This window comes from Micromys minutus, assembly GCF_963924665.1.
Source record: "Micromys minutus genome assembly, chromosome: 16".
Taxonomy (NCBI): Eukaryota; Metazoa; Chordata; class Mammalia; order Rodentia; family Muridae; genus Micromys; species Micromys minutus.
The window spans coordinates 17,767,827-17,781,209 of NC_137985.1; the positions used below are offsets into that span (position 1 = coordinate 17,767,827).

At 52.2% G+C, this 13,383-nt stretch overlaps 1 protein-coding gene across 4 annotated transcripts in view; it reads right to left on the reverse strand.

Moving 5' to 3' along the window:
• Positions 1-1,393: 1,393 nt before the first annotated feature.
• The window catches only part of DOCK6 (dedicator of cytokinesis 6), a 51,112-nt gene continuing 39,122 nt past the window's right edge, over positions 1,394-13,383 (reverse strand). For 3 of the 4 annotated variants that reach the window (XM_080930034.1, XM_080930033.1, XM_080930036.1), the window contains 13 exons: positions 13,196-13,354; positions 12,020-12,120; positions 10,233-10,425; positions 10,007-10,150; positions 5,675-5,806; positions 5,582-5,596; positions 4,086-4,211; positions 3,908-3,997; positions 3,462-3,698; positions 2,826-2,969; positions 2,629-2,735; positions 2,257-2,418; positions 1,394-1,622 (listed from right to left, as the gene is read on the reverse strand). In XM_080930034.1, the coding sequence (XP_080786160.1) occupies positions 1,580-1,622; positions 2,257-2,418; positions 2,629-2,735; positions 2,826-2,969; positions 3,462-3,698; positions 3,908-3,997; positions 4,086-4,211; positions 5,582-5,596; positions 5,675-5,806; positions 10,007-10,150; positions 10,233-10,425; positions 12,020-12,120; positions 13,196-13,354 (1,653 nt within the window). In that variant the 3' untranslated portion in view covers positions 1,394-1,579. Of the gene's footprint in view, positions 1,623-2,256; positions 2,419-2,628; positions 2,736-2,825; positions 2,970-3,461; positions 3,699-3,907; positions 3,998-4,085; positions 4,212-5,581; positions 5,597-5,674; positions 5,807-6,783; positions 6,858-10,006; positions 10,151-10,232; positions 10,426-12,019; positions 12,121-13,195; positions 13,355-13,383 lie in introns of those variants that run through there. The other variant, XM_080930035.1, reaches the window with a different exon arrangement.

Consider the following 13,383-nt stretch of genomic DNA (forward strand, 5'->3'; position numbering starts at 1 on the left):
GCGTGCACACGCTCTCGCTGCGGCCTGAGAGCGTCCTAGGGTCTCAGTCAGCTCCTGGCCACAAGCCCTCCGGACAGGGTCCCCGCTTCTCTAAGCCTGGTGCCCGCCCTTCGCAGCTGGGCGCTGCAGGGGGCGGAGCTGGCCGCAGCCCAGCTCCAGGGCGGGTGCGGTGGCGGGGACTGGAGGTCACCCCTCCCCCGTTGGCCGCCGGCAGCTGGAAGTCTTCCAGCTGCAGGCCGGGTGCACCACGGCGTGACCGCCGGCCCGAGCTCCGAGATTGCAGCACCCCCCCATCTCCTGAAATTGAAGCTGTGCCTCAGTTTCCCCATCAGCAAAATGGGGTCAATCACATGACCTATTGATAAGCGTATTCAGAAAATTCCCTTCATACTACTGACACAAATTACTGGGCGAGGTTTATTGATAAAGGACCCCAGGACTCTTTGAATGCTAATCACTCTGCAGCTAAGCTACTCTCTACTTTTTGCACAGGACGTTCTGAAGCCTCTCTGGCCAAAGGACTGCACACCTGTAGTCCTATAGCACATTAAAAATCAACCAGTAGAGGCAACCTTCTACTATAGTGATTCTAGGCCAGGAGAGCCCGTCTCAAAACAAAGACCAAACAACAGTGAAGGAAGAAGGTCCCGGAAGCCACTCAGTACAAGGCTTAGCACTCCCCACTCCGAGGTGGTCTCTGGGTAAATTCCTTGCCTGTGTGAACTAGGAATTCCACCTAATTCGACCTAGGTTCGAATTTCAGCATCTACATAAGAGTTGGGACCAAAAGTTTACCTGTAAGCCCAGTTCTGGGAGCTGGGCAGATCTCTAACTCTGGGGCTTACCGGCCAGTGAACCTAGCTAGATCTATGAAATCCAGGTTCAGTGAGTCTCAAAAAGTAAGCAGGCGACCAAGGAGAGGCTCATCTGATAAAGGTGCCTGCTGCCAAACCTGATGACCCGAATTCCATCCCTGGGGTCCACACAGTGGAAGGAAAGAACTGGCTTCTGCAACATGTACCCACAAACATATAGACACAAACAAACAAACGGGAAAATACAATAACAATGAGGTGAGGGGCCCAGCACTTGGTAAGAAAATGCTGAGAGGTGGGTGAGATCAAGGCCAGGCTGATCTATAAACAGAGTTCCAGGCCAGCCTGTGAAGCAAACACAAAACAAAATGTGGAGACAGGAATACACGTACATCACACACTTGCACGTACAAACCCTCACCACAAGTGTACACATGTGGTCACACACACACAAAGCACTCTTTCCCGTGGACATGTTACATTGTGTGTGTGTTCTCTTCTCCAAATGAACGAACGTCAGCACCCCCAGGACAGGAACAGAGTCAACTGTCAGCACGCCACACAGGTTGTATATAAAAGTCACTTTAAATTAAAAACAAACAAAAACAAAACTTAGAAATCCATCAGTGCAGACAGATAGAGGGCCCAGCTCCAAGGACTTGGTGGCCACCCCCTGGATGAGGGGGCAGGTTAGACTCCAGAAAGGCACAGGCAGCTGAGGTGAAGGTGCTGGTCTTCTGGGTGTGGCTTTTAGCCTTGTTTCATCAGAAGTCAGCCTTCCTGAAACTTGATCTGTTCAGGGAGTTCCTGGGGGCAAAAGACAGGTTAGCAGGGTCACAGGACCTCAGGTCCATAGTCTTCCCAACTTCCTCATATAGCGTCGTGAAACCTTTCCAAGAGTCTGTGTAGACTCTGTTTAGCCTGATTTGATCAAAGGATTTTTTTCTTTTAAATAAATCACATTTTTTGTGCTCTCTCTGTGCGTGTGCAGATGTAGACACGAGAAGATAACTCAATAGGACCTGTTCTTTCCTTCTACCATGTGGTTTCTGGGGACTCGAATCATGTTGGACTCATGCCTACTTCATAGGTGTAGAAACTGAGGCTCAGATGGCCAGTCAAAAGCCGGGGACATGGCTCAGTGGCAGGGCACTAACCCCATGTAAAGCCCAGGAGTCAATATCATAGGAGTGGGTGGAGAGAGCAGGCAGGATGGTTCAGTGGGGCAAGGCACTTGGTACCAAGCCTGCTGACCTATGTTCAATCCCTCGGACCCACTCAGTGGAAGGGAACAGATGACTGCACCTGTCCTGTGATCTCCACTCATGCATGGACACACACATGCCCCACTCCACTAAATCAAATGCAGTCACAGATCCAGTCCAGACACCACACACAGTGCACACGTATGTGCATGTCTGGCAGCCCCCACAGTGGGCACCTGAGGCTGGTGGAGCTTGGTGTCAGCAGCTGGGGCAGACGCTGTGTGAGCAGGGGCTGCAGAGCCTCCCGTAGGCGGCTGTAGTGACGCTCCAGTTCCCGGTGGTACTCCTTCTGGTCTGGGCCAATCAGGGCCTTGTTCTTTCTTAGTGCATCCTCACACCTGAGGGGTGAAAAGGAGGCTACTGAGGACTGGCACTCAGAGAGAGCAAGAGGGGCCAGGGAATCCTTAAGGCTGTGCGTGTGAGAGGTTTGGGGCAATCATGCACCGACCCACGACAGGGTCTGCGAATGTAAACAGGGAGTCAGGATGGGTATAATCAGGCTGGTACAGCATGGAGTCAGGATGGCAGGGTTATAAGAGCCAGTGTACTTTTTGCAGAAATCCTTGAAGCAGAGCCGTAGTTTGTTGTGATGTCGGAAGAGCTTGGGATCTTCTGGTATCTCTGACAAAAATACCTGGGCTACTTCCAAAGGACCCTACTGGGTGAGAAGGTTTGTGAGGTTCTGAATGGCAAATGGAGACCCATGGTAGCCAGCACACCCCCGTCCCCTGAAATGCAGCCATGCCTGGTTCACAGTGGGTCCCACAGAGCCCTGCAGAACCATCTGCAGCATCTTGGCGTCTGGAGGGTCTTGCTCGGTGGCAAAGGCCAGCTCCCGTGTCTTCTTCTGCATGTCCTCAATGGCTACCTCCACTGGCGTCAGCACTGTCTGTGGGGTGAGTGGGATGTGTTACTGTGAGGACATGTGTCTGCGTGTCTAGGTGCACCTGCTGGGGCCTGCAATGTCCTATTCCACGCCAGCCCAAAAGAGCTGAAACTGTAGGGACAGGAGGGTCCAGGCTATGAACAGCGCTGGGCGATTTGTGCTCCTTAGGCAGGTCTTGACTCAGCTGCTGTTTCTGGTCTGATTCACCTGCAGTTTGCCCTTGAGTCTAGGGACTCTAACTGAGATTTCCACATTTCTCCAGGCCCAGTGGTAGCCTACAGCCTGGGGTCCTTATATTTCCCAAAACCAATTCTGTTATGCCCCTATCTCTTTCTTCCTGAATCCAGAGTCCTTGAAATGCACTGTTTGTGGGGTTTCTCTGCCTTTTCCTCCCTGGAAAAGTCTCCCCCTGGACCCCGAGTCTCCGAATCATCTCCCTCCCTTCTGTAGATCTGAAGCCCTTCCCACCACCCTTCCCCAGGCCTGGGGACCCACCTCCTCACGGTGGCACACTCGGATGCGTGTCTTGATGTAGGGAAAGGCGTGCTCTGTGGTCAGCAATGTCTTGCGTTTGTGCTGCTCCGCTAACTCCCCATGTGCTCGCCCATCTGGCGTGAAGGGGGTGCAGAAGAGGAAGGCCCGAAGTCCATAGTTTCTGTCAAAGTACGTCACCCGGTCCTTGAGCTCGTAAGTGTCAAAATGTGGCTCCACGTATGTTATCTGGATGTAGGCCTGGAGTACCGGGTCCGCGCATGAGGCTGGGAGCGGTGCAGGGTCCACCTGACACCACAGCTCCAGCCAGAAGCCTGAATGAAGGCTTTGATAATCTACAGGCCCAGAACTTTCCTGTAACTGGATGTGCAGGACTCTCCCAAGAAATGGGACTCACCCCACCCTGCAAACAGCATCTGCAAACTCTTTCGATGTAGAAGAGGACGCACCTTCTGTGGGTCCAGCTTGGACTTATCCACTGGGTTAGAATCCTTGATGATCTCTACCACATCATCCCCGAACCTCTCCGTATAGAACTCCTAGAGACAAGGGGTTGACTTGTGGTCGGCTGGGGCAGCCCCACTGTAACCCGCATGGCCGGTCCCAACTCCCAGTGCCAGGACGTGCCTCTAGCCGATGTGAGATCTCTGCCAGCTTTGTGATTGACGGTTCCTTGTACACAAACTCTTGTTCATCCAGGTCCCCAAACCGTGCACCATAGAAGCCCACTCGGAAGTATGTCCCAAATACACGCTGGTCTGAGAGAGGCCGGTGGTGTTGGCGGGGTTAGGAGATGCAGAGGGAAACAAGATTGAGATGGGGAACCCCAAGAACCTCAGGAGCCTGTCTGGGGATCTCAGAAACAGTGGGACAGGCGAACATGCCAGGGGACCCAGATCACACAGGCTGGTCACCATCTTTTCATGTGCATGTGTGTTGATGACTGAAGCCAGAGCCACCCACGTTGGTGAAGCACTCCATGGCTGAGCAACACCCCCGGCGGCTGCTTACTGCAGGATCCTAAGCCCACAGCCATTTTCTTTCTTTTTTAATTAAAATAAATTGTTTGCTTGTTGGTCTGAGACAGGATCTGGCTCCATAGCCCTGGCTGACCTGGAACTCACAACGCACCCTGGGCTCTCCTGTCAGCCTTCTGTCAACCTCCTTAACACAAACCCGAGTTTCTGTAGCTTCCATCAGGAGCATTCCAATACCAAATTAGGGCGGAGTTGCTCACAGTTATACCTCAGTACCCATGGGACCCAGGTCCAGCAGGTGCCCTAGGGACTGAGTGAGGAAGAAACATTCTGAGCTGCCTCCTGTCCTGGGATGCTGGGCTCTAGTTCTAGAACATTCTCCTTTGTTTCTAGCCCCATATGTGGAAGGAAGACCTTTCACCCCTAGAAACCATCCCATAGCCCATGGGGGAGGAGGTGGGCTCATTTCAAATTCACTCACCAAGGCCGATCCAGGCAGGGTGGGGCAGACATCCAAAAACAAGAATGGAGGGATGGTAGACAGAGATGCAGTCATTGGAGAGGTCAGAGGTCAGAGGTCAGAGTTACCCCCCAGGGCCCTGCCTGTACCACCCTATGAGGATCATTCTATAGAGGGAGATCTAGAACTCGGGAAAGGCGGGGACCTACCCACTTGCCCCCACCCCGCCTGCCTAGGGCTCTGGGTTCCTGCCATCTTTGGCCAGAAAATTCTCCCTCAACTGAGATGCCTAAAAATAGAAAGGAGAAGGAGGGATTGGTGGGGAGCACCCTAACAGAGATGAAGAACAGTTGTCCCGGGCAAAGCTGGGAGCTGGGGAGACTGGGATGGAGAGAGTGAGGGAGACCTAAGACAGAGGGAGAAGTAGCCCCACTCCTCCTCCCCCAGCCCTGGTGGTGACTGAGCTGGTCCTACCCAAGGGAGGGGTGTCTCTGGAGAGTTCCCAGCTGGATGACTCACAGGCTGCCCTAGAAATGGGGGGGCACTTGGGGGAAGGGAGTAAGTAGGGGGCTGTGAGTCATCACCTACTGAGCCCAGGCCCCTGCAGAGGGGTGCCATGCTGTTCTGGCGCCCCCTAGTGTTGATTGACCACCGTTCACTGGGGACCACAATCCTTGCGGACTCACCTCCCAGCCAGAGCTCTGTGGGAAAGAGGAAAGATTAGGATTCAGGATCAAGGGCTGGAGAGAGGGTTTCTTCCGTAGCAGCCTCGGGCCCACCTGGTGCATGATCTTGGTGAAGGCCTCCTGCAGTTTCCCGTGTACTGCGGCCAGCTTCTTGTAGTCTCTGTGGGCTTCAAGGATGGGGATGAGGTTTTTGTAGACTTCGTTCACCGCTTCATACAGGCCCCCCTGGGAAATAGGAGCAGTGAGTAAGGAGCCCCTAAACCTTCTTGCTACCCTGAACCCTAGGCTACCTCTCCCCATCACCTCCACTACCCTGACAACCCCTACCCCAGAAAGGACAAGTCTTCCTGGTTAGGCCCCCACTGTAGCCTCCACGCCTTCTCTCAAAACTCACATCTACCAAGGCCCAAGAGCTGTGGCTTCTGTACTGGTTCCTCTTTGGTGAGAAGAGAGGCCAGGCTATGTGGTGCTGAGACAATGGGGGGCCCGGGGCTTCTGAATATGCTAAGGCAAACACTTGATCCACCACTGAGCTTATATCATCTCCCATACATTTTGCTTTAAGAAAAAACCAAACCAAACCAACCAACCAAACAAACAAACAGAAATCAAACAGGACTGGAGAGATGGCTCAGTGGTTAAAATCACTGGCTTCTCTTGTGGAGGACCTGGGTTTGGTTCCCAGCACCCACATGGTGGTTCACAACTGCCTGTAACTCCAGTTCTGACCTCCACAGGTAACTCTTCTGACCTCCACAGGTACCAGGCACATAGAAGGTACCCACACATACATGCAAACACTCATACACGTAAAATAAAAAGAAATCTTTTTAAAATTAAAACCATTTCAGCTGAGCTGTGGTGGCACACGTCTTTAGTCCCAGCATTTAGGGAGTCTGAAACCTGGTCTACAGAGGGAAGTTTCAGGGCAGACAGGGTTATGTAGAGACATCCCCTCTCCCAACAACAAAAAGAAAGAAGATTCAGGCCAGCTTGGGTCTTGTACTGAGACAATGTCACAAAACGACAGACATCCAAGGGCACCGTGGGTACGCTGCTTTGTCCATCACCTTGACACAAGCTGAAGTAATCTGAGAAGGAACCTCGCTCGGGTGGAGAAAATGCCTCCTTGGTCCATATTTTGTGATTCCTGACTGATGTAGGAGGCAGAGCCCCATTGGATGGTCTCTGGGAGCAAGGGGAAGCGGCTGTCCAGTCAATGCACTAGCTCCCACCTCCAGGCTCCTGCCTGAGGTGTCTCAGAGACGACTGCTCCCTGGAAGTGTAAAGTAAAATAAACCCTTCCCTCCCCAGGGTGTTTATCTAGCAACAGAAAGGAAGTAGCCTCAGGAAAAGGCTTGCCACTCAGACTGAAGAGCCCAATCCCGTGAATCCACAAGGTAGGAGAGAACCGACTCCTGCAGGATGTGCTCTGATCACACTTCACTTACATGCATGTACACATACACAAACACACACACACACACACACACACACACACACAAGGCACTGAGGATGTAGATCAGTTTGTAGACTATTTTGGTAGCATGCATAAAACCCTGGGTTCCATCCAATCACTACACTGAGGAGGGGGAGGGGAGGGGAAGGGAGGAGGAAGAGGAAGAGGGGAAAGAGAAAGAGGATGAGTCTTAATCCCAGGAAGGAGGAAAGTGGTAACTGATTTCCTGGTTTGGGCTTTTTTAGATTGAGAGACTCAGGAAGTGGAGTCTGGACCCTCCTGCAAGTGGGGCATGCAGAGCTGCACGTGCACAAAGCCTCCGGACTATGTATATAACCCAGACTGATCCTGGATGTGAACTCTGGACTGCGGGGGTACAATATTGTGTCTGTCAATGGAGCTCTATTGATTGGAATCAACATACAAGCCGGCATGGGGTATTGACAATTGGGGGAGGCTGTGTATACTGGGGAACGAGGACATGCCTGCCAACCACGTCTGGTGGCCACTCCTGCAAGCCCTGGAGGTGGAGGTGTGAGGACCAAGAGTTCAAGGCCATCTTCCACAGTATAGTGGACCTGAGGAAGGTCTGGGCTACTGTACGCCTTTCTCTCCAAAATGAAAAGAGGAAAAACATGGGAGGAGGAGATAGACTCAAAGGGCATTCTGGGTTGGCATGAGAACCTGGTAGGAAAACTTGAAAAGCACCCCCTCCCCACCAAGACACAGGGACGGTTCTTCTACCTCCCACTCAGTTTGACTGTGAACTGAAAACTGTACTAAAAAAAAAGACTGTGGTGGTGCATGCAACGTCAAGATTTCTATAAAATATATTTCTACAAATTATTATCCAACACACAGGACAACACGTCCCAGTGGGTAAAGATGCTCTCCAAGCCTGATGACCTGAGTTTGATTCCCAGAACCCACATGATGAGGGGGGAACCAGTTTGGGCACGTTGTCTCTGACCTTCACAATGAGCCAAAGCCAGCCGAGTGCTCTACGCCCACATAAATAAATAAATATTTTAAAAGGAAAAACAAACAACCGTGTGCATCCATCCTGGAGAACCATCATCACCCCATGTGCTGCTGGGATGTGCTCTACTTCTGGGTGCTGTCCTGCCCCCACATCTGTGGACAGTGCCAGTGTGCCCCACTTCCATGGTGGCTTTCAGAGGTGACGGTGTGGGAAGGCGCCTGTGGGGCTCAGGGCCCAGAGTTGGGGTCTGCATGAAGCTGGAGCTTCTTAAGATTTCAGCCAGAAAGGGGATCTTGGGTTTGTTTGAGGCGCCAGATTTGATACTTTGTTTTTCTGCTGGGTGGAGCCCCCTTTAACAAGTGCTCTGTCACTGTGTTACATCCTGAGCCTCTGTGTTCTTTTAGTTTGAGGTGTGTGTGTGTGTGTGTGTGTGTGTGTGTGTGTGTCCATGTAACCTAAGCTGGCCTCAAACTCATTACTCCGCCTTCGGATGACCTGGCCTCCTGAGCGGTCCTCAGCCTCCCACACTGCTGGGATGTCAGGTGTGAACCACCTCACCCAGGTTCCGTAGTGCTAAGATGGAACCCAGAGCTGCCCCGGCTAACCTGGTGCTCCACTGCTCCTGTCTTAACTGGCCAAGACAGCATTCCCAGAAACAGTAACTGTCCAAGAAGGCCCAGCAGTGAGGCCAGATGCTGGCTTCATAGCTAGAATAGGGCTAGAAAAAGCAAGCAGAAACAAAACCCCTGTCTTCTTTTACATGCACTTGAAAGTTCTAGAATTATGAGAGAGAGAAAGAGAGAGAGTGGTTCTGAGGGTGCAATTCTCTGCTTTCCTCTCATTTTGAAACAGGGCTGGTTCTGTGAGCCCAGGCTGACCTTGAACTTCTGATCCTCCCGCCTCTACCTCCTGAGTGTGGGCAGGAGAGGCGTGTACCACTGTACTAGGTTCATGAGGTCCTAGGGATGGAACCTAGGGCTTCATGCCTGGTAAGCCGCTGCTCTTCTATTTCAGCCACACCCCGGCCCTTTGGGGGACGTGTGTGTGTGTGTGTGTGTGTGTGTGTGTGTGTGTGTGTGTGTGTGTGTGTATACACACATGTGAAGGAAAACCAAAACCAAAACCTGGGGCTTCAGCTCAATGGCAATGGTATGTGGAGGCCAGAGGTTGGAATTGTGCATCTTCCTCTGCTGCGCTCCGCTGTATTTTCTGAACCAGGTCCCTCTCTGAGCCTGGAGCTTGCCATCTGAGGGAGACGAGCTGGGCACAAGCCTCAGAATCCTCACTGGCTCCCAGTGCATGGCTTTTGCTGGGGATCCAAACTCATGCTTGACTGACAAGCAAGTTACCAATCAAGGCATCTCCTGGCCCTACATTCTCAAGGCAACCATAGGCCAATGGTTTCTCTAGCCCACCCCATGGTGGTACTGGGGATTGAGCCTCCATGTTAGGCAAGCATTCTATCATACCATTGCCAATGAGCTAAAGCCCCAGGCTTTAGTTTTTGTTTTGTTTTGTTTTTTTTTTTTCTTTTTTTTCCTCCTTTCCTCCTTCCCTCTCTTTTGTCAGGAACTCCCATAAACCCACAGTGGCCTAGAACTTGCTCTGTAGTGGAGGATGTCCTGGAGCTTCTTATCCTCCTGCCTCTACCTAGTATGTGCTAGGATCATACGTGTGGAACATCATGCTCGGTTTACGAGGTGCTGGGTAGAACCAGGGCTGTGTGCATACCGGCAATGGCCCCGGCCCCAGCCCTATCACCAAACCTGGCTTCAGCCCCGGCAATTTTGTTTTGTTTGTGGGAGAAATGGCTCTGTAGTTCAGGCTGGCCACAAACCGCAATCCTACTGCCTCAGTGCTCCAAAATGCACTGCATACCTGCCTCTCACTCCCCATTCTAAATCCCTGGCCAGGAAAATGTTTGGCGGGCTGTCTGACAGTACCACATTGTCCTAGGCTTGTGTCCTGAAGCCCTGGGCCTCACCATGGTGAAGTAGGCAGCCGCCTGCTCCAGCAGCCCCACCAGACCCAGTTCTGTGAAGTTCTTCCCAGAGCAGAAGCCCTCCTCATCTGGGGACAGGATGTCGTCGGAGATGGCCGACTCCTCCAGCACGTTGGACGAGACATTCTGGGGAGGAGAGGAGGTGGCATCAGACCCATCTTTCTGGGAGGTAGGTTTCCTCTACCTCCCAGGCACCCTGAGCACTCACCTGGAAGGACACACAGCCCACGGGCAGGTGGCGACTGTCCTCGAGGAGGGCCAGGTATTCAGCCACCAGGGCAGCCGCGTGGACCATGCACTGGGCAGCCTCTGCGTGATTACCCAGCTCTGCGTGTTTGCCGGCCATGTTCTGCAGCCATGTCAGTCGCAGGTCTGGAGAGCCTTGGTATCCTCGGGCAATTCTGGGGTGCAGGACAGCAGGGGAATGAGCACCTGTCTCTGCTGTCCAGCCCCTACTGCCCACCATGCCCGTCCCCGGCCCTTCCCCCAATCCCTCTCTTCCACACCCTTTTACTCACTGTCACTGTCCTGTCTAACTCGCCTCTCTTATCTTTTTCCTTGTCCTATTTTATTTTTTGAGACAAGGTCTCATGCAGCCCTGGACTGCCTGGAACTTGCTATGTAGTTCAGGATTAAGCTGAATTTCTGAACCTCCTGCTTTTCCCTCGAGGGATGGGATCACAGGTGTGTGGCACGTGCCCCGTTCGTGTGGTGCTGGGATGAGCATCTTTACGTTTCTTTCTTTACCCTGTTTAGCCACCTGTCCTGCTTAGTTCTTTTTGTTAACTTGGAACAAGGTAGAGACATCTGGGAAGAACCTTAAGAAGATGAGTCCATAAGACTGGCCTGCAGGCGAGTCTTTGGGGTGCTGTCCTAATTAATGGTTGATGGCCCAGCCCACTCTGGGTGACGACAGCCCTGGGCAGGTGGTCTGGGTTGTATAAGAAAACTGTCTGAACAAGCAGTGTTCCTCCTTGGCTACTGGTTCTATTCCTGCCCTGACTTCCTTCCTCTGTGACAGAATCTGATTAGGACATATGTGCCAAATAAATCTTTCTCTCAAAATTGCTTCTGGTGTCTGTCACAGCAGTGGACACTTTTAATGCCAACACTGGGAGGCAGAGACAGGCTGATCTCTGAGTTCAAGGCCAGCTTGGTCTATGGAGTGAGTTCCAGGACAGCCAGGGCTACACGAAGAAACCCTGTCTACAAAATCAAAAAACAAAACAAACAAGCAAACAAACAAAAACCAAACTAGAACCCTGCCTCCAACTCCCTACATCACCAGGAGTGACCGTAAACCCTGTGCCCCCACCTCCTGAGTGCTAGGGTGGCCAGCACACACCAGGACATCTCTAGCACTGCCAGAGATGAACCCAGGGCCACATGTGCACTGGACAGTCTACCAGCTGCGTCACAGTCATGGCCACTACTTATTTTTGTCACTTTCACTCCCTGTGGGACCCAGGCTCTTCCTGCCTAGTTTCCTCACTATGAGGTGAGTGGCTTCAGTGGGCCACAAGCTCCTCCTGCATTGTGGAGCCTTATCACAGGCCCAAAGACACCAGGAGTCAACTGCTACAGATCAAAACCTCCAGGACCATGAGCGTAAATGTCCCGCCCCTCCCCCTTTTCATTATTATTTTGGTTCTGTTTTACTCTTGCTTTATTTCCTATGTACCTATAACATATGTGTGGAGAGGAGGGCACATATGTGCTCTATAATGCATGTATGAGGCTTGAGGAAAACCTGAGGGAGTTGGCTCTCTCCTTCCACCCTGGGGCTCAAGCTGAGGCCATGTGTCTTTACTTTACAAAGCTGGTGGCAGGTCTTTACTGAGCCAACTTGCCGGTCCAAACTTTTCTCTTCTGAAGTTGATTGTCCTGGGTGTGTGTTCTAGTGCAGGCGAACCGACACACGTCTGTCTGTCGTCCTGTGCCCCTCGGCTGCCTGCGTTCACCTGGCTCTCCCCACTCCGGCCTAACTGGCCTCACCTGTACATGAGGTCCATGAGCATCTCGGGGTCCTCCTGGTGTTCCTTCATCTTCACGGTGTCTGTCAGGATCATGTGCAGGTTGAACATGAGGTCCTGAACCTGCAGCATGGGGGTGTCCAGGGTCAGCAAGGGCAATGGGGCTGGGGCTGGGGAGACAGCTCAGTGGGCAAAGTGCTTCCCATGTGACCAAGCATAGTGACCTTAGGTTTATCCCCAGCATCCCAGCACCCAGGTGTGCTGAGGCTTGGCTATAACCCTAGTGTTGGGGGAGCGAGGGAGAGCCAGAGTGGGCACCGCTGAGCAGACGGAAGCTGATCGGTGAGCTCCGGGGTCAGTGGAACTGCTCATGACGGTACATGCTTTAACCCTGGCACTTGGGAAGCAGGGAAACCCAAATGTGAGTTTGGGGATCGCCTGGTCTGTATAGTGAGATCCAAGACAACTAGAGGTACACAGTAGGACTCAAAAAACCAAAAAAACCCACTGCCACAACAAAATAAAGTGGAGAGTCTGAGGAAGACACCCCGTTGACTCTGCCTTCCACATGCATGTACACACAAGTATATACATGCATAGGCACAGTGACTGTGTTGGAGAGAGAATAAGAGGGCAGGCTGGGCGTGCACATAAGTACACCAGCAGTCCCAACCCTGGGGAGGCAGAGCCAGAGTCACCGCAAGTCAGAAATCATCCTAGGCCACAAAATGAGTTCCAGGTCAGCCTTAGCTAAGATTGAGACAACCACAAGACGACAAAGAAGTTGGAGGGGTAGAGATTCCAGTTACCTCAGAACACAGAAGGCAGGGGCAGGAGAGTCACAGGTTGAAGGCCAGCCTCAGCTATATAATGAGATCTAGGCCTCCTTGGCTGGGAGTGGGGGGAGAAAGAAGGTGTGTGTGGGGGTGGGGAGAACTTATCTCAAACACACACACAAAAGAATAAAGCTTATTTTACAGGATCATTCATAAAATCTCAGTACTCAGGTAACAGAGGCAGGAGGATTGCTGAGTCTGTGGCCAACACGGACTATAGCATGAGACCTTGTCTTATAATACCAGAATTTTAAACACAAATACCAGTAAACAAACAGACAGACAGACAGAAAATAAACAAAGGGACACAAAGGCAAAACCACATGTTGTCCACAGTAAGGGAGGGCCACCATAAACATCACCTGCTCAGCGAAGGTGCTGTCCCTCAGCCCTATGTCCTCCTCTGCATAGGTCAGAATGGTTTTGAGGGACCTTCTCAAGTGTTCTTCGCTAAAATTCTGAGTTGTCCCCACGAGAGACGACAGGGACATGGTCACCAGCATCTTCACACGGGCAAAGTTCTAAGGGAACAGAGAGGCAGCGTTGCCCC